This window comes from Acipenser ruthenus, chromosome 7 (assembly GCF_902713425.1).
Source record: "Acipenser ruthenus chromosome 7, fAciRut3.2 maternal haplotype, whole genome shotgun sequence".
Taxonomy (NCBI): Eukaryota; Metazoa; Chordata; class Actinopteri; order Acipenseriformes; family Acipenseridae; genus Acipenser; species Acipenser ruthenus.
In genome coordinates, this window is record NC_081195.1 from 26,669,599 (window position 1) to 26,695,437 (window position 25,839).

Genomic DNA, 25,839 nt, shown 5'->3' on the forward strand with positions numbered 1-25,839 from the left:
ATCAAAGTTTACCACAGTAAATTTTCATGCTAATTTACATTTTTTCCCATGGTTATATTATGCATTTAACATAGCATGGTTTTCAGTGTTTTTTTATATGCTTTACCATATCTCTCTGAGCTTTCACTATGCCTGGTTACACTTGGCTATGCTTTTACTATGGTACATTTTTATAAGGGAAGGTCTAAAGACCTGATTCTATTCGTACAGATTTGTCTCTGAGACATAGCTTTGTGCTTCAGACTCATTTATACCATGTTTTCATGAACCACAGAACCCAGGTACGTCCTCGAGTTGCCCCCCACACCTCCGTTTTCATGTTTTTAAATTACTTGAGGTGGCTCCCACTTGTGATGGGAGCCCAAACTATCTGGTCTGATTTCACTCCTCGGGCTGGCCTGAATTCTAAAGTCTGAACTTCACCTTGTTTCGACTCGAGTGCGCCCGAATTGATCTGAAGTCTCCCAGAACTCAAGTCGGTGAAAAAGGAGGCGTTTCCATGCTTTTCAGCAATTTCAGTGATTTGGGTTTGTAAGCAGTGTTATAAAAACTTGTTATTAATACTGCAGGGGGTTCCGTGGAAAATCTCCCTGGTACAGCGTTGCACCGCGGGTTATCGGTCAGTAGAAAGGGAGAAGTTAATAATAGGAGAAAATGGGAAACCTCAGGGATACATATTTAAATGGAAACTTCATTTCCATCTTCATGGGCTGGTCTTCTTAGAATGAATAGCTCTATCATGCATTTCAAGACAGTGGTGTAGCCAACACAGGTTTCTAAAGAAGGATCCTATAATAAAAGATGGGCTTCAATTATCTTCCACTTCGATGAGAGAATTATATTGCGCTTCCAGCCCCAAAAATATATAAGAAGAAATAACTGTTTTATTTTTCATCTTTCCATGCCGGAATATTTTGTCACAAAACTCCAAATCTTCTTCTGTTCTTATGTTCTCTGGTTTCCTGATCTGTTGTCGGTCAACAGTTATTATTTCTGGCGCTTCACACAGATTAACAACCTTGTTGTCACGGCAACCCTTTCCAGCCGAGAGTGCTGCTTCTCTGTGATTGGCTCTGTCTGGGAGATGCTTTAATGTACTCATCTCGTTTGCTTAGATTTCTCTGCCTTTTTCATCTGATTTCCCTGCTTTGGGGATGAAGAGCCGTCTCGGGTCACAGTAATGAACACTGCAGATGATTGCAGAGAGTGGTGGAGGCTTGGCGCGCAGACTTGGATTAGTTGAATTTTTAGGGGGCTGGTTGAGGCCTGTATTTTTTTGATTGTTGATACTGAAATATATGGGGTGAGACAACTCTTTAAGAGGAATGGAGAAGCAGGCCAGATATTGAGAATCACCAGTCAAGCAAGAGAGGCAGGTTATGAGTCATTAACCATTCCAAACCATTCCCAAAACTCTAAATTATCCTCTGTGTTTCTAATTACCCAAGTGTTGGAAGGGGGCTTATTGAGAATTAAACATGTCTTGAGTGCATTTCTCTGCTAGCTGCCTGAATTGGTGAGTAAATGTATGCTTTTGAGGAGCTTAACAAATTGGCCATTTGAGAAGAGAAGTTGAATTGTGCATATAAAGGCAAAGTTGTTGCTCAATCATATGCTGCCTGCAGTGTAGTCTGGGCTTTGCCATGAATCAGAGTTAATTCAGTCTGAATCATGTACAAGTATTTGTTATTATTAGTAAGTATTCATTTAGGAATGTTAATATTGAAATTGTTTTTGAATATTCAGGTTTCTATGGTAAAATAATGCAATGCAATGTATTTTGATTGTGCCATTACAGAGATTTAACATGAAACCAGCATGCCATTATTTTTTATTGTTCACAATATGACTCATTCAGATTTGGACTGCAAAATCACACGGATGAAAGCGCCAGAGAGTGATGTCATTTATGTTATACATGTTCGATTTGTCTGATTATCCCCTCCTGTTTTTAAACATACAAAGCATATCTGTGAAATACAGTATTGTGTCCAGTGACTTTGTAATGCAGTACTTCTTTATCTAGACTAATCACAGAAGGGCTTAAAGGACGGAGCTACGAAGACAGGCTGAACGAACTGAATCTGTTTAGCCTGGAACAAAGAAGAATCAGGAGGACACGACTGAAGTCTTTAAAATCTGAAAAGGAGTTGACATAGTTGGAAATGAAGTGGAGAATGACTTGGACAGAGGGGAAGGAAACACTTCTTCACACAGAGAATGGTGAGGGGATGCAATGGTTTAACTAAGGCGGGATTTCATGAGGTGAACAGACTCAGACACGTTCGGCTTGTTCAATGTGGAACAGGAACAGGTTTTAGTCTGTTCGTGAAATCAGTTTGTTCTATTCGTCCTGTTCTAGCATCGTGGCTGACAGCGATTTGGGGATGCTGTTTGTGATGATTTTGTGTTCAGTCAGAAAGATCCAAGCAGTATTTATATAATATGTAATAAACTAAAACATTAATAATATTATTATGGGTCAAATATATACAAACAAATCTCGCTATACAGTACAGACCATCGTAAATCGATTCTATGTTTACTGCTGTTTGCCAGTATTGCAAGTGCAGTTGTCATTTGTCTAATAGAATACAGAAAATCAGCATTACAGCTGTGGCCAAGACTTTTGTGTTACCCTAAAGAATGAACTAATTGAATAATGTTACATTAACATATTGAATTACATACCACTTTGTAGTTTTCCATATATTTAACAAAAAAAAAACTGACAAATTAAAAAATGTGACACAAAATACTACTGTACTACTATTATGGTTTCTGGTAGACTTTTTTAAATATAATCTTGTAGTTTCTTTGATTACATGTTAGGTAAAAGATATATTTTTTAATTAGGTCAGACTGGGCTGAACAAGCGGGACACGGTCCATGGCAGGAAGATGGAACGGTTTCGCCAAATCAGATTGTACAGGTCTGTTCAGTCTGTTGTGTCTCACAAAATTACGCCTTTAGCCATGTTGTCGATGTTGAATTAAATGGATCCTTTTGACACCAAACTTGACAATGTTTTGAGATCTATCAGCTACTAGGAACCAGACGAGCATTGATGGGCCACATGGCCTGCTCTATTTTATTGTAAAATCACCACTTTGCTGAGGCAGGATCTTTTAAGACCTCAATAACTTGGAACGGGATGAGCACTGATGGGCCAGCTGGCCACTTTTCTTTCGTAAACTTTCTTATGTTCTACAGTACAAAGTGATTTTATAAAAGTGTATTTCTTTTTTAGGTGCACTTGACAGCAAACTGTGGAGACAGATTGCTGCCAAGTCTGGAAATCATTTCAGAATCTTATTTCAGAGACAATATAGGTGCAACACTCTCCTGCACCTCGGGACCACAATGACTTCCTGTGTTAGCCATAGGGGGTCTCTGAGAGTCTTCCTGTGTAAAGGAAGGGAACCATTTTTGACAGAACCTGTCAAAAAAGTCTGAACTGTGTTCATTTTCCCTAGTGAGACAATACAGCCCCCATTATAGTGACTGAAAGGGTTAATAATACAACATCTAAGATGATGCAGTGTTTCATCCCCACAGGGGATCTTCATTATATAAATTGGAAGCTGCATTCTGTAACACTAAAATAATTAGTTTCTGAATTATAATGGTATCTTTCAAATAATGACTTAGTAGTTTATTTATTTAATTTTTGTTTTAAATTATTGTGCCAAATTATTTTATGCCTGATTTTCTCTCCAATTTAGAATATCCAATTATTTTTTTTCTACCCACTACAGCAATGCCCCACACAGCTCAGGAGACCTGAAGGTTCAGCAGGCGTCCTCCGATCCAACGACAGAACCAGCTTCCTCTTCTATACTTTATTATTATTATTTGTTTATTTAGCAGATGCCTTTATCCAAGGCGACTTACAGAGACTAGGGTGTGTGAACTATGCATCAGCTGCAGAACCACTTAGAATTACGTCTCACCCGACAGACGCTTAACACAGAGGTTAAGTGACTAGCTCAGGGTCACACAATGAGTCAGTGGCTGAGGTGGGATTTGAACCGGGGACCTCCTGGTTACAAGCCCTTTTCTTTAACCACTGAACCACACTGCCTCCTCACCCAGGAACTTGAGAGCAGATGTCAGAGAGCTACCAGCCTCTGGAGGATAAAGGCCAGCCCAGCAGGTGTCCACACTGGGCTCACTAGACGTCTGGCCAGTAGGGTCCGCTGTGATGAGGAGAAAGAGTCCCTGCTGGTTTTGCCCCCCTGACCTGCAGGAGCGTCAATGCGACGCTCCCTTCAAAATCTCCAGCGAAGACTGGTGACTTCGCACATCCAGGATGCGAACTCCCCTGGCTGTATGACCCTCTGCACACCATACAGCCATGCTTTTACCAGGTGAGCCATTAGGGGATCCCCTATGGTTAAATATTTTAAATGATTCTCAATGATTATTAATACCATTCTATTGGAATTCCTATCGATGTGTGGTGACATACAGTAGGTCTCCCTAAGTGTCACATTTCTACACACACACACACAAAAGTATCTAAAGGTGTTGCCAGTTTATTACGAAGTTGGGTCTTTTGGTGAAAATCAACCTGCATATATTCCGAAATAAATACTGAAAGAAATGACAAACCAGGGCCAACACCAGGCTATATGAATGGGAGAGCTGTAGTATGAGCTCAGAAGCAGAGTCCCAGCAAACTGAAATAACACAACTGCACTGAACTGTTTCAGAAGAAAATGCCGCTCTTTAGACCACAACAAAAGCAGAAAACATAAGTGTGTTACCAAACATCCAAGCTACCACAGGCTGAGAAGGACTTCTGTAATCATCTTGAGAGAAGCCCTGAAATAAAAACATCCACTTCTCAGCGCGCAGGAGGGAGTCGTGATGGTTCAAGTGTATGGAAACAGGGTGCTTATGACACTACTGGGTTGCCATGGAGACTCCGGGTCACCAAGGGGGGGTGTACCATAATGGGCTTATTGAGTTCGCTTTCCCCTGCATCATCCTTTATTTCATTATAATAAAGGTGTGCTTTTATGAAAGTAGTGCTCATTAACTTTCAAGGATAGCGAGCAACCAGCAGGGAGGAAATGTAATGTCAAGTACAGTGCTGCTCCTTAAGAATCGATACATTCTAGAGAATTGATCCATCAGCTGGCTTTATAATGTGTCATTAGGTAGTAAATGAATGAATTAAAGTCAGCAATAACAATACATGATTTTGCCAACTGCAAAAAGAATAGCAGTTTAGTAGATAAGTTCAATCCTGGCACCCACTGAGTACTGGCTCCGATTTGGGTTTTACATGGTGCTTGTTAAGCACACTTTCCCAGCACTACATCGCTTCCCTTAGGGTAGAAGCCTCACCTGAATGGAGGGGCCCTTCAACACCTGGTGAGAATATGGTCAGGCTCGATTGGATACCTAATTGCCAGTATAAGATGCCCTGTCTTCAGCCTTGTCCATCACAACATTACCCTCTCTCCTGGATGTACTCTTACCTATCATGACGCATGCAGTCTGTTTTCTATGATGGATGCAGTGCTGACGCAAACACAGTCACTTGCGGTGTCCCTCAAGGGTCTGTTCTTGGGCCTCTTCTCTTTGACATCTACATGCTTCCCTTGGGTCACCTCATCCGCCAGCACAGCCTCATATTTCACTCCTATGCAGATGACATCCAGCTCTACCTAAAACTCAACCCTGGATGTCCCTCGGCCATGGTCTGGCTCTCAGCTTGCATCCAAGACATTGAGGCCTGGATGTTTGCCAATTTTCTTCAGCTCAACACTAACAAATCTGAACATCTTCTAGTAGGATCGAAAACTCAACTCAAGAATCTCAATATTGCTGCCTTGAACCTTGGAAACTGTCTGCTGCTGCCTTCCCCCACTGTACGAAGCCTTGGTGTACTTCTGGATAGTAACCTATCCTTTGATGCCCAAATCTCCTCTGTAGTCAAATCCTCCTTCTACCACCTGCGAAACACCTCAAAGGTCTGTCCCTACCTTTCCCTCCCGGATGCAGAGATACTCTGCCATGCAGTCATCTCCTCTCGACTACTGCAACTCAGTAAAAAACAGTCGCTCGTTTCAAATCAACTCTCAAGACCAACTTGTTCTCGCTTGCTTTCAATGCTCTTTAAGCCTGATATCTGTTATTAGCTGTTGTCTAAATTGCTATTTCAGGTTTTTCACTCCATCTTATTCGTATGATTCTGTATGACACACGCATCCACAGTGTTTAGAATTCACATCCTTGCCCTGTATTTAATGTAATATGCCTGTAGTTAATGTATTTACATTGTAATATGCCTGTATCTAATGTATTTGCATTGTTTTTTACTGTTTGTATTTAATGTGCTATGTCCTGTATTTCACTGTATTTAATGTATTATGCATTGTTCCTCACTATCTTGTAAAGCGCTTTGTGATGGTGGTCCACTATGAAAGGCGCTATGTAAAATAAATATTGATTGATTGATGAATGCTGGGTTATAAAACAAAACAGAAAAAAATAGCTTTATAATCATGAAGCAGTTCAGACACACAAGAAGAAAACAACACGCAAAATAAGGGAGCAACTTTTATTTCTCTGAAATGAACACAAAGAATCATTAAAACCTAATCTTAAAAGTTGAATGTTTTTACATATTATAATTATGCTTATTATCATTTTTCTTCATTATTTAAAAGCATTCCATTAAGGACAAATTAAAGAGATTTGATCTCTAAAACAGATTCACTTCATTTTCCAACACACGATTACAAAAAGAAAGAAACAAACAAAAAAAAACATACACATTGCAAGCAAGAAGACAGCACGCTAATATACAAGAGGAACCTAATTTGCAATAACAAGGCATCCTCCGATTGGGCCGCACCGACCAGGAGACCACAGAGGAAAGAACGGAATTGATTAAATACGAAAGCGTATGTTACAGGCATCGCGTTTCAATCCTCAACACAAAGGTCTAAATAGAAAAGCAAGACCTCAAGGCAGTCCAGATCGGCTGAGGAGTGTGAAATGCTGCGGGACTTTGTGAACTCTGGGGTGTCTGGCAATACAGTGCAACCTCAATATTAAGGGCAGTCCAGGGACCATAGGAGCTGGCATTATTACTGAAGTTAAACAGCAAGAATTTTACTATGAAGCTGTTTATTTTAGTTTTTGTTCTATGCAAATAGTGTAATTTACTGGTTTAGTGTCCAATAGTTCTGTATCTGTGGGTAACAGGTTTGATTTAGTTAGTACAAAGTTGTATTTAATGTACTATGACAGTAGTCATTCGGAACCACAATGAGTTGGTAGTGTATGTGCCACCAGTCAATCACCAGCATAGGAAAAGCCATGCTATTTTTTCCTGCTTTATAATTACCCAGTGATTTTTACTGGCTTATCCATAAAATAATTTTCAGTTGACAATCGCAAGCTAAAAGTAGAGTGAAAACTGAGCCTTTTATCCAGAATTTCTCAATCCAGCGAAATGGACTGCCTCTTACACTAATCCCGCAATCAGCAGACACTCACTCAGGGTTTCAATATTCCCGCTACTGTGGGCTCCAACAATACCAGGACTTCATGAGGATTTTCCTGCCATAAGCCAGGAATAACCCCAAAATGCAGAAAGTGGGGATGATTTTTAACATTCACTTAACTGTATCTCTTTAAAAAATATTTAGATATTGGAAACTTGTTACATTGTAAATCAATGCTTTAACACAAGAATGCTATTTCAGAAAGACATCCCCTTGAAAACGTGTTAATCAGAATGCCAAGGCCATGCCAGGCTGCTAAGAGGTGGATCCTTCAAAGAATCCACTGTGTTCAGCTTGACTGTTTCTGGTCAGTTAGTAGTTCTGATCTGTTTTGCTAATAACAGTCAATAAGGGTTCATACTAACTGTGGACTCGATTCCATTGCAACGTCATGCTATATCGCTCTAGACTTCACATAAACTGCCAATCATGATGTTTGAATATTTTTAAGTGCTCCAGTATAAAGTTTTTTTGTACACACAATTTTTACAGCACCTTTTAATACCAAGTACTCTCTGTGCAAAGACTCAGAATGCAAAAAAGGTAGATTGGGGAAGCACCAGCTTTCAAATTAGGATAATAGAATAACACACAGTAAGCCAGCATGCACAGATCCACATGCTTCAGATACACACACCATGAGAACTAACCATTCCCCTTACTCTGTCATGCTGTTTGTAATAATTCTGGGTGGTTGCTCACCTTTAAAATGTTTCCCATAGTAAATGCATACTGAAGTTTAATAAAGCTAAGTGAAAGCATTGTAAAGCACAGAGAGGTATGGTGCAGCATATTAAAGAACATGGCAGACCAGGCTAAACTATGGTAAATGCAGAGTATAATCACAGGAAAAGCATGGGAACTGCAGAAATATTGTGCACATTTACTGTGGCGAACTTTTATAAGGGAGGACCCAGTTGACAAGAAGAAGAGAGGTATGTGTGATGCAAAACATGACAGCTTAAATGTAAGCTTCCCTAACACCTATTACATTACAGTATATTGCATTACATTGTAGTGCAATTCATAATGTTTTAATTCATTCACAGTAGGGGGGGGGGGCTTTATGGAAAATTAAGGATCCTAATTATATCAGTATCACCTCAGGATCTGAATCAATTTTTGCTAGGTACATATTTATTATGATCAATAACAATGCTGAGATTTTAAAAAAAAAATTAAAAAAACTGCATTGGCAAGTTTTTAGCAACTAGCTCCCTACAATACTGTTGGTAAAAACCTTTGTGTGATTAAAGATGCAGCTTTTCAGCTCATGAGTATAATATACTCATGAGCTGAAAATATACTATTTACATTTGTTTTTTAATGAATGGCAATTCGTACAGGTGTGTTAGGACATTTCATATAGAAAAACAGTGATGAGAAAACACTTTGTCTGCCCACTTTGTTATGAAATAAGAAAGTCTCAGGATGGTAAAGGGGTTTTGCTAACGAGTAAGGGCTGTAGCTATCATCCAGAACTATTAAACACTCAAGTGCTCAATTCAGAAAGACTAAAAGAAAGTTTCCCACAACAAACATTTCAACTAGAAGTCTTTTTCAATGTCTTGAAAAGTTAGTACTTGTAAAAGGGCAGCAGCTAACCCTTCGTAGTATCTGCTGGTAGCATACGCAGATATTTAATACTGTTACCTTCTCATGATGTTTGCTACCATTCAGAGTATTTCTATTTCTCCAATATTGAATAGAGATCAACATTCAGCTGAATTCTGTTAGGTGTCTTTGGTCTTCGATGTCCTCATCAAGAAAGCAGCCACACAATTCTGATATCAAAGACCATGGATATTTTGGATTTTACAGCAACACCAGACTACAGTTTAAATGGATACAGGGAAATATGAATAGAACTAAGCATTGGAGAAACATGAAAAACAAACCAAATGATTGCAGAGATCCTCAAAGGTCAGACGGTAAGGTAATATGTAAAAGGCTGGCATATATACCTTATTAGACCTGTGAATGTTAAAATACCCACATGTGAAAATCAGTGCAAATGGGTTAATTGTCACATACAGCTTATATATCATGTAGGTACCATACAGATAACCACATACAGTCCTTTTAATGTCACTGCAAAGAGACTGAGGAACAATTGTGACAATACACAGTTTATCAGGAGTTCACCAAAAACCTAGAAAATGCCATTAACCATAACCCTATCCATAATAAGCAAATCCTAACCCTTAGGCACACAACCCTAACCCTAATGCATAGAACCCTAACTCTAACCTTAATGCACACTCCCTAAACCAGCACACAACCCTAACCCTAACCCTAACTCTAACTCTAACATTAACATGCAAACACTAACCCTAACCCTAACCCTAACCCTAACTCTAACTCTAACATTAACATGCAAACACTAACCCCAATCCTAACTCTATCACTAACCCTAACTCTATCTCTAACCCTAACATGCAAACACTAACCCTAACATGCAAACTCTAACCCTAACATGCAAACTCTAACCCTAACCCTAACTCTAACCCTAACATGCAACCACTAACCCTAACCCTAACTCTATCTCTAACCCTAACATGCAAACACTAACCCTAACCCTAACTCTATCTCTAACCCTAACATGCAAACACTAACCCTAATCCTAACTCTAACCCTAACATGCAAACCCTAACCATAACCCTAAATCTAACATGCAAACACAAACCCTAACCATAACCCTAACTCTATCTCTAACCCTAACATGCAAACACTAACCCTAATCCTAACTCTATCACTAACCCTAACTCTATCTCTAACCCTAACATGCAAACACTAACCCTAACATGCAAACTCTAACCCTAACCCTAACTCTAACCCTAACATGCAAACACTAACCCTAACCCTAACTCTATCTCTAACCCTAACATGCAAACACTAACCCTAATCCTAACTCTATCACTAACCCTAACTCTATCTCTAACCCTAACATGCAAACACTAACCCTAACATGCAAACACTAACCCTAACATGCAAACTCTAACCCTAACTCTAACCCTAACATGCAAACACTAACCCTAACCCTAACTCTATCTCTAACCCTAACATGCAAACCCTAACCCTAATCCTAACTCTATCACTAACCCTAACTCTATCTCTAACCCTAACATGCAAACTCTAACCCTAACTCTAACTCTAACCCTAACATGCAAACACTAACTCTAACCTTAACCCTAACTCTAATGTGCAAACACTAGCCCTAAGCCTATCTATAACCCAAATGAACAGAATCTTATTGTACAAATCCTAACTCTAACAGCACCTGTAGAACTCCTCTGTTGTATCCTGGGACACTATCACCCTTCATTTAAATATGCTTTATTTTGCTCTTATCTGCCCCCTATTTTACTGCATTTAATCCTGTACCTCAGAATATTGTAATCTGCCAAGTGTTTAATCTGTAGTATTTTGTACTTAATCATATCCTGATGTAACTATCACTATTTAATCATATCCTGATGTAACTTTCACTATTATCTGCTGTATTATTGAATTGTGGTTTGTCACACTTGAGAATTATTGTATTTCTTGTTCTTATTGTATGACTTATATTGTAACACTTGAATGTATTTGTATTTGCTTGCGATTGTAAGTCGCCCTGGATAAGGGCGTCTGCTAAGAAATAAATAATAATAATAATAATAATACAACAAATATTCTTCTTTTGCTGTGAAAGGCAAAATATAGTACTAGGTGCTGATTCATATTTTTTATTCTATATGCAGTCTACACTAAATGTACAACACGTTTTAATATAAAAACAAATGAAAGCCGTAAACACACGTATTGCGTTGTTCAGTACGCTATCATACTTTATATTTGTAAAATATCAATTTTTAACAGCAACTTCATAAGCTTTCTAATAGTATGCTTTCATTAAGTAACATTAAGTGGCCTGGAAATTAGCTGTATGGTAACTAAGTATGATTAATAACCAAAGTGATACTAATAGGAGCTTGTACCCATTGACCCCCATTGGACCCATTGACCCCATTGGACCCATTGTACTCATTGACCCCCATTGACGCACATTGGACCCATTGACCCCTATTACTGTCTGGGACATTTTAATGTGGTGATAATAAGAGGACATTAACAGGAGTGATATTAAACAGGTTTAACTGTATGTAAAACAATCTCTGCCTTCAAATGTACAAATGGAGAGAACTCCCATTTCCCAGACTGTATTGTGTATTATAGCTATACTATGTAGTATGAAAAGAGTTGACTATAAAGAGGTGAATATAAAGGACCTGAGGCCAGCAGCCATTCCCAAGCAGGCATCCTGTTATCAGGGATTTTAAGAGAGATATCTTACTGCCTTGTCTTACCAGCAATACTTGAACAGAAGAGCATCACAAATATCGCCTGTCAAATACAGTTGCGTGAATTAATTAACCAGTTTTTACGTGTGTCTGATTTTTTGTGGACATTCAAACTTACCATCAATCACAAGAAATTCAACCAAGTGTCAAGCTACACCCCTCTCCCTTTCCAGCTTTCAGAATTGGCTTTAACCAAAACAAAATAGAAGATCAAACTCTAACACGAACACTTTGAATGTTAATAAACCCTAGATAATTAAGAGAGCACATCTTCCAAACCGTCGTCCCTCTAACGAGCCCTGGCACCTGTCCTATAGCTGCCTCCTTTAAGTGCCTGATCAAAAAACATTCAGTCCAAGATATTCTGGCATGTAATGAAAACAGCAACTTCCAAACGTCGTTTTTAATTAGGGAAAACCAGACCTGTCCAGCCTTGTTACCTTAAAATGCCATTCAAAGCAAAAAAATCCAATACGTTTAACTTGACTGCACACCGCTTCAATATTTTTCTGTTCATTAAACAGGCTACAGTACATGTTTAAACACTTTCATATCATTTGTTTTTGCACCTAAAACTACTGAATGTCCAGCCTTCATTTCTACATCAAGCCGCATTGAGACAGCAAGAGCCAGCCGCTGCACAGTCCTTGGATAAACCATTGTGAATAGGGGTGTTTTTATACCTTCAGGGACCAGTTGGAATGTCAGAATACCTTGGTCCACCCTACTTTCTGAGAACGTGTAAAGGGACCGGATGTCTCAGAGATCTGAAACACAAGGATGGTGTGGTTCTGGCCTGCACTCAATGCACACTTCCCTTCATTCCTCAGAACAGCACGCGAAGCACACACGAAAATAATCTCTTATAGGCTTGCAAGCTAACTGCAAGCTAGCTTAAACCTTGACCTGTACAAAAAACAAATATTCTTCATCAGCTTGCAGCGAGCATACTGTACTGGCAGGCCATGTAAACTTTCTCTTATTTTTTTTCTCAAGATCATTTTATAATTTACATTTTATAATAAAAAAAAGGTAGAAAAATCTTGGGTGTGTTATAAATAAATTATTGCAAATTAAGTGTGCTTTTCTTCTTTAGTAACAACATGCAAAGCAACATACAGAAATGAACTCCGTTTTTAAAACAGAGTGTAATTAAGTTCAGACATACATTTATAGCACATCAATTTCAACCCACTTCTCAGCACTGCAATATTGGCTATATAATGCTGTACTAGAGTAGACAGATGGATAATACTGATTATAATGCCAGCTAGGACAGCCAGGAATATGCACAAATCCAAACACTCCTCTTTAAGGTGTTACTGGTTACCTTGGAAATTCAGTTCTAAATGAATCATCACGTGTGTGCTAATCCACTCGTCTAGCCACGCGTGTGTCGTGTCAACTGGCAAAACAAAACAATACAGTGTGGCACTGTGTACGTTGGCACCTTCCTGAAAGCTCTGTATTAAACAAAGGCACTGAATTTCAAGGAGGATAATATAATGGTTCTCTGTGTGCAATGCAAACAATAATAAACTGTGTGGGAAGTAATAAACTCAATATAATGTGTCAATCCCTCCCTTATTATTTTTACATATCACCTATGCATTATTTGTAGAGGAAACAGACATTTTTTAAACTCGATTCTAAATTAATAAGAACAAGTTTACAGAGTATTTTACACAGCAGAGTTGTTAAAAAAATTCAGCTGTGATTTTAACTGACTGGTCTGTGGTTGATCAAATAATGGAGACTCCCTAGAGACTACTAAAGATAAGATCTGACAATATTTCTGATGTGCATGTTATTGTCATCCAAGATAACCAGTTACCACTTTAAAGGGTGTGACAATGTTACTGCACATCCATAGTGATTGGTGTAGTGTTTGTTTGTTTTTTTTCTCAGCAAATATACAGTCTGTTTAATAGTAGACGTAAATAAAATGAAGAGGAGGAATTTGTACACATGAGTTTTAGGGACAGAAAGACTGTCAATCTAGCCTAGTGGTTATATCTGAGGATTATGAAAAAACTCTGAAATTTCACTGGGATGCCAGTTTTCAACTTTTTACAAAGACTGGTTTCACAGACCTAGCACTAATCTTGAACTGACTAATGTTACATTGGATAAGACAGGCCAAGAGCTAAACAGAGCCTGTGAAAGCAGCGAAAGACACAACAGGATTCTCAGGGTGTGGCTACGAGAAACCCATGCCAAGACAACTGAACTTATATCTACAAATTGTTCCAATGCTGAGAAATGTTTTATTTTTTTAAATGGAAAAAAATCTCTGGAAGTGTACAGAGCTGTATTCACAAAGCAGTAGTGCATGGATAATAAGTATGTTGCATTAACCTAAAATCTTCCATGCATTTACCAGCCTATTCATGCTTTATGAATACGGCCCTCACTAGACCAGATTTCCCTTACTCCAGTGAAAGTTTGCACAAAGTTCAGTGTTTCATCTCTAGCACGCTTGGAATAACACTTCTGAGACTCGTTTGTGTTTCTAAAAAGGCCTGCAAACTTTCCTCTGGAACATCAGTAAATCTGTACCTCTGTCTTGCAATTCTGGAATGTGAATAACCTGTTAGAATGTTTGTTTGTTTAAAAAGACCCAGCAAAACCAGCAGGAGAGGCGTGTCCGGTGCCAGTGATGCGGTGTGGACGGGGCTTAAGTCAGGGTGATGTAAGCCGATGCCTTCTCCTTCAGTTGCCGCAGACAGAGGTGGCAACTCCAGCTCCCTACAAGCAGGCAAAAGATACAAGTGAGTAAGTAAGTCAGCAACATCCACCCACCACTCGCCACGGCTGTGAATCCAAGAACAGCGCGATCAATGTGATGAACAAGGTGGTGACCGTGTCATATAGCAACAGTGTGTACAGAATAATATAGAATAAGAAACGCCAGTGAATAATACATATTGGATAAGTGGTAAGACCTAGATGTCATCTGGTAAGCGAATGAGATGTTAGTATCATGGTTTAGTATGTAGAGTTGTGCTCTGACGGTGCATGTAAAAATCTGACATGCAGATGGACGGATTTACAGAGAGACACCTTCAGAATAAACCTGACTTACAGATGGACAATGTACATACAGACAGATACCAGAAAGAGTCCAATACTGTTCAACCACATCACCAAAGGGGCACTGTGGCCCTGGAGACAGTAAAAAGAGCAACCAGACTAATCCCAGGACTGAGCTATGAAGATAAGGTGAAAGAAGTGAATCTCTTAGCCTGGAACAAAGAAGAATCAGGAGGGACATGACTGAAGTCTTTAACATCTCTTCAAAGGAGTTGATATAGTTAACCCAAACTAAGAATTTAAGTGCAATACAGAAACAGGACAAGAGAAGACCGTTGGAAATTAAGTGACTCAGGACAGAGGGAAGGAGACACTTCTTCACACAGAGAGTGGTGAGGGGATGGAATGGGCTGCCTAGTCATGTTGTTGAAGGAGACACTTCTTCACACAGAGAGTGGTGAGGGGATGGAATGGGCTGCCTAGTCATGTTGTTGAAGGAGACACTTCTTCACACAGAGTGGTGAGGGTATGGAATGGGCTACCTAGTCATGTTGTTGAGGCAGAATCACTTGGATCCTTTAGACCGGGCTTGACAAAGCTCTGAGATCAATCAGCTGCTAGGAACCGGACGAGCTTAGATGGGCAGAATGGCTTCCTCTTGATAGTAAATCTTGGCAAGTTCTTATATATTCTTATTAATGTTTATACCAAAATTTCATCACAAATCAGTAAGTGTTAAGTCTGGTATAAGTCTCCACTATATCTTTGTCAATAATAAAAGCCTTTATTTAATTTGATTGGACAATGAAGCCTCCTCTAATTCCCTATTCTGGTCTGGTGGGTCAGTCCCACTTGACGATGAATGCTCTGGGGGTCCAGAGATCAAAACTTATTCCAATTCGGTTTAATTGACTAAATCAAAATCATTTGTAAAAATCTTCTTTTTAAGATTCCATTTTTAAATCTGGTCTTGTTTGGTCAACCTCCAAAGAATCTGATGGTGGTATAATGTTATAAGGATGACAATGACATTTTCAGTTACCTATGCACTAAAAATGATAAACGATCATCTTAAATCGTGTTTTAATTTCCTTGGATTGCAACATAGCATAGTCCAGCTTGTGTTGTGTTTCATAGTTGGTATGAATACTCTTACTATTATATGTAGGGGTAATTTTTAATAAAAGAGTCCCTCATTGAAGGATCTTTTGATCTTCTCATACAAACCCCTCATGACCATCACATGTATGATGATACATCTCGCACTGTGGCTGAGTTTTGCGGTATGTATTGTTTTATGATGTTAGTGTATCAGTGCACCTCTTGCTCCATTCCTAACTGCTTCTTCTTTTTCTCGCTTTGATGTTTTGTCTCAATGCCCTTCTATTTGTCTCAGTGAAGATGACGAACTCTCCCGAAGCACTCACCTTCCGGGGGCTCGGCCATGGGGGGGCTCAGGCAGTACATGTGGTATCCTCGGTCACAGTCATCACAGAACAGCAGCTGATCCTGCACACAATGACAAGGCTCAGCTCATACCCCTCCTTCACACTGTGTTATACCAGCACAAGCAGAAACACACATATGTGATACATACAGCTATGGACAAGAGCTTTGCATCACCCTGTAGAAGCAACTCATTTTGCTTCATAAAGACTAACGAAACAGGCTGAACAATGTTACGTTAACATATTGAATTACATACCGCTTTGTAGTTTTCCATATACTTAACGAAAAACTGTCCAAAATATTTTAAAGCATTTACTCCAGTGGGTTTGTGAATGGTAGTGTGGTGTGCACTGTGTTACTCACGTCGTTCTCGTAGGAGGTGGAGCGTGGGTTTATGAATGGTAGTGTGGTGTGTGCTGTGTTACTCACGTCGTTCTCAGAGGAGGTGGAGCGTGGGTTTGTGAATGGTAGTGTGGTGTGTTACTCACGTCGTTCTCGGAGGAGGCGGAGCGTGGGTTTGTGAATGGTAGTGTGGTGTGTGCTGTGTTACTCACGTCGTTCTTGGAGGAGGTGGAGCGTGGGTTTGTGAATGGTAGTGTGCTGTGTTACTCATGTCGTTCTCGGAGGAGGCGGAGCGTGGGTTTGTGAATGGTAGTGTGGTGTGTGCTGTGTTACTCACGTCGTTCTCGGACGAGGTGGAGCGTGGGTTTGTGAATGGTAGTGTGGTGTGTGCTGTGTTACTCACGTCGTTCTCGGACGAGGTGGAGCGTGGGTTTGTGAATGGTAGTGTGGTGTGTGCTGTGTTACTCACGTCGTTCTCGGAGGAGGTGGAGCGTGGGTTTGTGAATGGTAGTGTGGTGTGTGCTGTGTTACTCACGTCGTTCTCAGAGGAGGCGGAGCGTGGGTTTGTGAATGGTAGTGTGGTGTGTGCTGTGTTACTCACGTCGTTCTCGGAGGAGGTGGAGCGTGGGTTTGTGAATGGTAGTGTGGTGTGTGCTGTGTTACTCACGTCGTTCTCGGACGAGGTGGAGCGTGGGTTTGTGAATGGTAGTGTGGTGTGTGCTGTGTTACTCACGTCGTTCTCGGAGGAGGTGGAGCGTGGGTTTGTGAATGGTAGTGTGGTGTGTGCTGTGTTACTCACGTCGTTCTCAGAGGAGGCGGAGCGTGGGTTTGTGAATGGTAGTGTGGTGTGTGCTGTGTTACTCACGTCGTTCTCGGAGGAGGTGGAGCGTGGGTTTGTGAATGGTAGTGTGGTGTGTGCTGTGTTACTCACGTCGTTCTCGGAGGAGGTGGAGCGTGGGTTTGTGAATGGTAGTGTGCTGTGTTACTCACGTCGTTCTCAGAGGAGGTGGAGCGTGGGTTTGTGAATGGTAGTGTGGTGTGTGCTGTGTTACTCACGTTGTTCTCGGAGGAGGTAGAGTGTGGGTTTGTGAATGGTAGTGTGGTGTGTGCTGTGTTACTCACGTCGTTCTCGGAGGAGGTGGAGCGTGGGTTTGTGAATGGTAGTGTGGTGTGTGCTGTGTTACTCACGTCGTTCTCGGAGGAGGTGGAGCGTGGGTTTGTGAATGGTAGTGTGGTGTGTGTTACTCACGTCGTTCTCAGAGGAGGTGGAGCGTGGGTTTGTGAATGGTAGTGTGGTGTGTGCTGTGTTACTCACGTCATTCTCAGAGGTGGAGCGTGGGTTTGTGAATGGTAGTGTGGTGTGTGCTGTGTTACTCACGTCATTCTCAGAGGTGGAGCGTGGGTTTGTGAATGGTAGTGTGGTGTGCACTGTGTTACGTCGTTCTCAGAGGTGGAGCGTGGGTTTATGAATGGTAGTGTGGTGTGCGCTGTGTTACTCACGTCGTTCTCGGAGGAGGTGGAGCGTGGGTTTGTGAATGGTAGTGTGCTGTGTTACTCACGTCGTTCTCGGACGAGGTGGAGCGTGGGTTTGTGAATGGTAGTGTGGTGTGTGCTGTGTTACTCACGTCGTTCTCGGAGGAGGTGGAGCGTGGGTTTGTGAATGGTAGTGTGCTGTGTTACTCACGTCGTTCTCGGACGAGGTGGAGCGTGGGTTTGTGAATGGTAGTGTGGTGTGTGCTGTGTTACTCACGTCGTTCTCGGAGGAGGTGGAGCGTGGGTTTGTGAATGGTAGTGTGGTGTGTGCTGTGTTACTCACGTCGTTCTCAGAGGAGGCGGAGCGTGGGTTTGTGAATGGTAGTGTGGTGTGTGCTGTGTTACTCACGTCTTTCTCGGACGAGGTGGAGCGTGGGTTTGTGAATGGTAGTGTGGTGTGTGCTGTGTTACTCACGTCGTTCTCGGAGGAGGTGGAGCGTGGGTTTGTGAATGGTAGTGTGCTGTGTTACTCACGTCATTCTCGGAGGAGGTAGAGTGTGGGTTTGTGAATGGTAGTGTGGTGTGTGCTGTGTTACTCACGTCGTTCTCGGAGGAGGTGGAGCGTGGGTTTGTGAATGGTAGTGTGGTGTGTGCTGTGTTACTCACGTCGTTCTCGGAGGAGGCGGAGCGTGGGTTTGTGAATGGTAGTGTGGTGTGTGCTGTGTTACTCACGTCGTTCTCGGAGGAGGCGGAGCGTGGGTTTGTGAATGGTAGTGTGGTGTGTGCTGTGTTACTCACGTCGTTCTTGGAGGAGATGGAGCGTGGGTTTGTGAATGGTAGTGTGCTGTGTTACTCACGTCGTTCTCGGAGGAGGTGGAGCGTGGGTTTGTGAATGGTAGTGTGGTGTGTGCTGTGTTACTCACGTCGTTCTCAGAGGTGGAGCGTGGGTTTGTGAATGGTAGTGTGGTGTGTGTTACTCACGTCGTTCTCGGAGGAGGTGGAGCGTGGGTTTGTGAATGGTAGTGTGGTAGTGTGCTGTGTTACTCACGTCGTTCTCGGAGGATGTGGAGCGTGGGTTTGTGAATGGTAGTGTGGTGTGTGCTGTGTTACTCACGTCGTTCTCAGAGGTGGAGCGTGGGTTTGTGAATGGTAGTGTGGTGTGTGTTACTCACGTCGTTCTCGGAGGAGGTGGAGCGTGGGTTTGTGAATGGTAGTGTGGTGTGTGCTGTGTTACTCACGTCGTTCTCGGAGGAGGTGGAGCGTGGGTTTGTGAATGGTAGTGTGGTGTGTGCTGTGTTACTCACGTCGTTCTCAGAGGAGGTGGAGCGTGGGTTTGTGAATGGTAGTGTGCTGTGTTACTCACGTTGTTCTCGGAGGAGGTGGAGCGTGGGTTTGTGAATGGTAGTGTGGTGTGTGCTGTGTTACTCACGTTGTTCTCGGAGGAGGTAGAGTGTGGGTTTGTGAATGGTAGTGTGCTGTGTGCTGTGTTACTCACGTCGTTCTCGGAGGAGGTGGAGCGTGGGTTTGTGAATGGTAGTGTGGTGTGTGCTGTGTTACTCACGTTGTTCTCGGAGGAGGTAGAGTGTGGGTTTGTGAATGGTAGTGTGGTGTGTGCTGTGTTACTCACGTTGTTCTCGGAGGAGGTGGAGTGTGGGTTTGTGAATGGTAGTGTGGTGTGTGTTACTCACGTCGTTCTCAGAGGAGGTGGAGCGTGGGTTTGTGAATGGTAGTGTGGTGTGTGCTGTGTTACTCACGTTGTTCTCGGAGGAGGTAGAGTGTGGGTTTGTGAATGGTAGTGTGGTGTGTGCTGTGTTACTCACGTCGTTCTCGGAGGAGGTGGAGCGTGGGTTTGTGAATGGTAGTGTGGTGTGTGTTACTCACGTCGTTCTCAGAGGAGGTGGAGCGTGGGTTTGTGAATGGTAGTGTGGTGTGTGCTGTGTTACTCACGTCATTCTCAGAGGTGGAGCGTGGGTTTGTGAATGGTAGTGTGGTGTGTGCTGTGTTACTCACGTCATTCTCAGAGGTGGAGCGTGGGTTTGTGAATGGTAGTGTGGTGTGCACTGTGTTACGTCGTTCTCAGAGGTGGAGCGTGGGTTTATGAATGGTAGTGTGGTGTGCGCTGTGTTACTCACGTTGTTCTCGGAGGAGGTGGAGCGTGGGTTTGTGAATGGTAGTGTGGTGTGTGTTACTCACGTCGTTCTCGGAGGAGGTGGAGCGTGGGTTTGTGAATGGTAGTGTGGTGTGTGCTGTGTTACTCACGTCGTTCTCGTAGGAGGTGGAGCGTGGGTTTGTGAATGGTAGTGTGGTGTGTGCTGTGTTACTCACGTCGTTCTCGGAGGAGGTGGAGCGTGGGTTTGTGAATGGTAGTGTGGTGTGTGCTGTGTTACTCACGTCGTTCTCGGAGGAGGTGGAGCGTGGGTTTGTGAATGGTAGTGTGGTGTGTGTTACTCACGTTGTTCTCGGAGGAGGTGGAGCGTGGGATTGTGAATGGTAGTGTGGTGTGTGCTGTGTTACTCACGTCGTTCTCAGAGGAGGTGGAGCGTGGGTTTGTGAATGGTAGTGTGGTGTGTGTTACTCACGTCGTTCTCGGAGGAGGTGGAGCGTGGGTTTGTGAATGGTAGTGTGCTGTGTGCTGTGTTACTCACGTCGTTCTCGGAGGAGGTGGAGCGTGGGTTTGTGAATGGTAGTGTGGTGTGTGCTGTGTTACTCACGTCGTTCTCAGAGGAGGTGGAGCGTGGGTTTGTGAATGGTAGTGTGGTGTGTGCTGTGTTACTCACGTTGTTCTCGGAGGAGGTAGAGTGTGGGTTTGTGAATGGTAGTGTGGTGTGCGCTGTGTTACTCACGTTGTTCTCGGAGGAGGTGGAGTGTGGGTTTGTGAATGGTAGTGTGGTGTGTGTTACTCACGTCGTTCTCGGAGGTGCCGCACAGGCTGCAGGACTTGCACTCGATGCACTGCCAGCGGTACGTCCGCACAGCCGCCGTCATGTTCACTGTGAACTGCAGGCACGAGGGGTGACCTGCAGGGGGCGCAATAAACACACACAGTTACTTGTTTTGCCGATTGCCTTTCTTTTACGTCAGGATTGTGTTCTGAATTTATTTCATCAGTCTGATCTGATCGAGAAGATGGAAAAGATGGTTATTTATCAGCAATTTCAGAAAACTGTTACAGCTTCAGATGTCACTTTACAGTATTTCTGATGTTTGCAGTTATTGGGAGTGGTTCTCTGGTCTGATGCTCCAATATTAAGTTTTTAGCCCTTTCTCTAGACCTGGATTTACCTGGTTTTGAACTTGCTTTGAGCTTATCTGGAGAATTCTGACTGCCTAGCACTCAACAGACTACCTCGTTCCACTCACATCATGTGACTATGTGACCTTTGAACTCTGCTGGCCCAACCTACTCCCTATACTGTAGAGTAGGTGGGGCCAGCCAAGTTGGAAGGCCCTTTTGTCACTTGATTTGAATAGAATGAGGAAGCCTGTTCAGTCCTAGGCAGATCCAGACAAGCTCACAGACAGGCACAAACAGGTAACTGTATAACTGCAAGATCATTTACAAGTTTTCTTCATGTAAATGTTTCTTGGAATTTAAAGGTAGAATCGATATTGTTTTTTTTGTTTTTTGTTTTGCATTATACAATAAACGCTGGCATTGTGTGTTAAAAAGCTGTTACCCTCATGTCAGCAGGTGTCCACAGCTGCTGCGTACAAAGGAACAGAAATCCAGTTTCTCACACAAACCTATCCCATGGCCAACCAACCCCCAACTCATTAACAGCATTACACCAGCAGTCAGCTGTTTGCGATATCTCCTAAACCACTAACCCATACTACCATAACCACTATCCATGGTATGATACAGTCAAGGTAGAAAGTTGCCTTTATTAATGGCATTGTATTTGATTTAAGACGTTTAGTTCAACAACTCAATTCAAAATCCGAGCTCTCAGTGTGATGAACAAGTTGATGACCATGATCTATACCAACACTATGTACAGAATAAAAAAGACTAAGAAATTGCAATGAAATGTTTGATGAAAATATGGATAAGTGGTATTCAGGACCTAGATGTCATTAGGTATTGAAATGGGCTGTCAGTATCATGGTAACGTATATTAAAATTGCTTTTTTTTGTGTGCAGTAACTTCATGTGTTCTCAAGATACATGCAAAAAGGTAATTGTGACACACAGACACACACCTCCATATATATCCACAGAATAGAATACTCTCAATAACTTATTTCTATTGATAACTAGGTTTCATCACAAATTGATAAGCGGTTTTCCAGATATATGGAAAAATAGGTAACACTTTATATAAAGGTGCTGTTTATTAATGTTTTATAAATATATAATAGATGCTTAATAACTATGCTATAGAGTGTTAATAAAGCATTGTAGATAGTTTATAACCATACAATAGCCATAGATGGAATTACAGTTTTATAAAGGGGACAGTTTCTAGCCAAACTTTAAACTTTGGGATGTTTAAACGTAATTCCGTCTGTGGCTATTGCATGGTTATAAACCAACTATAATGCTCTGTTATTATTATTATTATTTATTTCTTAGCAGACGCCCTTATCCAGGGCGACTTACAATTGTTACAAGATATCACATTATACATTATTTCACATTATACAGATATCACATTATTTTACATACAATTACCCATATACAGTTGGGTTTTTACTGGAGCAATCTAGGTAAAGTACCTTGCTCAAGGGTACAACAGCAGTGTTCCCCACTGGGGATTGAACCCACAACCCTCCGGTCAAGAGTCCAGAGCCCTAACCACTACTCCACACTGCTGTTAACACTCTATAACATAGTTATTAAGTATCTATTATATATTTAGAAAACATTAATACACAGCACCTTAATATAAAGTGTTACCGAAAAATGTACAGAGAGACAAATGAACATTTTAAAGTTCCCTTAACCCTTTGTAGTCCATTTATTAAGTGTGCGTCAGGCGCGTCAGGTCCAATTTATTTTCACACGCGCAGTTAATTTTAGACGCGCTGTTTAAAAGTATTTTTTTTCCACAGTCAAACAGGTTTAAAAGGCCCTGCATATCAACAAAGCACACACTAGGCATCTCCAGCCTCGCCCCACCCTTTCGTTCGCTATAGCTTTCACATATGCTAATAAATAAATAATAATAATAATAGTCGTACATACCGATCAATCATCTCCTGATCACTCGTTTTATTACCAGAAGCCTCAATAATGCGATCCAAGTCATTATTTTATTACTATAACATCTCAAAAAAGCTCTGGAAATGTCCGTGATATTCTCTGAGCGCTGATGCAGTCACAGTCAGCTTGTTTCCTTATGGCCGCCATTATCTGATGCCAGGGGCAAGTATTCATGAGATACACACTTTTTTTGGCTTGTCTCGGCTCCTGTCGCTCCCACATGGCCATTAAATGGTTTTCTCTGCTTTTTCAGTAGAAAAAACGACTAGAAAGCCGTTTTTTGCGTCTTTTTGATGATGTCGGGCAGGGTCCAATATTGGACCGGTTAGGAATAATTGCAATGTCGGACCAGGTCCGACATAGGACCGCAAAGGGTTAAAGAATTTTTAACTAGTAGACAATCTTGACCATATTTTGCGAGGCTTCTTTATTTGCTAACTGGGTATATCGTTTTGTAGTTTGACATTCACTTTGCGACTTGATTCAAATGAAAACACTGTCCATGTACTGTATACAGTAGACCTGTCACAGAAGCAGTGCCAAAACAAAATAAGAAATAAGAAATTAGTACAAAAAAAAGAAAAACCATGGAAAACCAAAAAAAATGTTTAGTCAAATCCACAGCTCAGATTGTAGGTTTTCTGTTGTTGTTGCTAGGTAATGTAATTAGCACAGCACAAAAGAGTTTTTAAAATGTCAAGGTTTGTGAGGAGTCCATTGTTTGCAGGTGGCTCTAGTACCCGATGTAATCACCATGTGTTTATACTCGTGGTGGTTGTGAAGCTTTCAGAAACACACCAGCGGTGGAGAAATTTACTCACAGCAAGATACAAGATCAATATAAAGACCACTTCACAATTAAGATCAGTATAAAGACCACTTCACAGTTAAGATCAGTATAAAGACCACTTCACAATTAAGATCAGTATAAAGACCACTTCACAATTAAGATCAGTATAAAGACCACTTCACAAGTAAGATCAGTATAAAGACCACTTCACAATTAAGATCAGTATAAAGACCACTTCACAATTAAGATCAGTATCAAGACCACTTCACAATTAAGATCAGTATCAAGACCACTTCACAATTAAGATCAGTATAAAGACCACTTCACAATTAAGATCAGTATAAAGACCAGCTCACAATTAAGATCAGTATAAAGACCACTTCACAATTAAGATCAGTATAAAGACCAGCTCACAATTAAGATCAGTATAAAGACCACTTCACAATTAAGATCAGTATAAAGACCAGCTCACAATTAAGATCAGTATAAAAACCAGCTCACAATTAAGATCAGTATAAAGACCAGCTCACAATTAAGATCAGTATAAAGACCACTTCACAATTAAGATCAGTATAAAGACCAGCTCACAATTAAGATCAGTATAAAGACCACTTCACAATTAAAGCCTCTATTTACAGTCCCAGTTTGCACCTATAGAATCAAAATTCTACCTTTTTAATTTGTTCAAGGAATTATTAATGCCATTTTGGTCCATATTTGGTGGCAAGAATATCCAGTAACTACAATCTGATTGCTAATGTTTACTGCAAACACCAAGCAGATTCTGAGAGAGTTCTCTGCTGAATCCCAAATCATTTAACTATACCTGCCAACATAGTATTAGCAATAACATGGCATCCATTTTGGTTCTTGTGATGGTTTGACAAGTACTGAATCCGGGACACCATTGGAACAAGCTGTGGTGCGCAATGTTTTTTCCCCTGCTTGCCAAATGAAATAAATACATTTGCTGACACTGACAAATATGTGTGGAAGAAATGCTGGATTTATTGAGAAATTAACTAAAACATAAAACGGCAATGCAAATATTTAACATGTCTACTTTCTTTTCTTTCTTCCTTGTTAACCAGGGATTTATCCTGACCTATGACTGGTTTGCATCACAAATGATTACATACAGCTGGATGAGAGCACAGTGGAAGCAGTCTAGTTAGGTGATTTTCTGAATAAATTACCCACATCTTGTAATTAACACTGTAAGATTGAACCCACTGTAAGCATTGTAACTGCCAGTTAAGATTTTTTGTAGCTTCTAAATTACCGTCTGACTCGTTAGATGGACCTGGTGATGAATCGGTTTATACACTTCTCAATAATCAACTCTGTTCTTTCATTTAAAACTGTTATATAACTACTGCTGCTCATTGTTACCATAACATGTTAAATATTTATTTTCCAAGAACTATTAGAGAAAGCTGCCTGTCAGGTTAAGAGTCCCATTCACCCATGAGCTTTGTGCTCACTAAGTGAGCTGTCTCTCTCATGGAACTCTCTTTAGACATCCACACGCTGTCATGTTGGGTCAGTGCTTTGATCACTTGTCTCAAAGCTGCACAGCCTGCTTCACAAACTGTTCCTACAGCTTACAGGAGTGATAAAACCTTCTCTCACAAACCATAAACAAAACTAAATATTTACATTAACAATGAGACTGCG

General features: G+C 41.2%; 1 protein-coding gene and 1 long non-coding RNA gene across 4 annotated transcripts in view; one reads left to right on the forward strand and one right to left on the reverse strand.

Moving 5' to 3' along the window:
• The first annotated feature begins 986 nt into the window (after positions 1-986).
• On the forward strand, positions 987-6,475 carry LOC117415148 (uncharacterized). The gene is made up of 4 exons (XR_004546380.3): positions 987-1,516; positions 2,027-2,223; positions 2,857-2,932; positions 3,759-6,475. It is a non-coding gene; the product is annotated as an uncharacterized LOC117415148 (long non-coding RNA).
• An 85-nt stretch (positions 6,476-6,560) lies between these two features.
• The window catches only part of LOC117415168 (zinc finger protein neuro-d4-like), an 82,578-nt gene continuing 63,299 nt past the window's right edge, over positions 6,561-25,839 (reverse strand). For all 3 annotated transcript variants that reach the window (XM_034025170.3, XM_034025169.3, XM_059026719.1), the window contains 3 exons: positions 21,071-21,183; positions 16,330-16,411; positions 6,561-14,617 (listed from right to left, as the gene is read on the reverse strand). In XM_034025170.3, the coding sequence (XP_033881061.1) occupies positions 14,547-14,617; positions 16,330-16,411; positions 21,071-21,183 (266 nt within the window). In that variant the 3' untranslated portion in view covers positions 6,561-14,546. The remainder of the gene's footprint in view (positions 14,618-16,329; positions 16,412-21,070; positions 21,184-25,839) is intronic.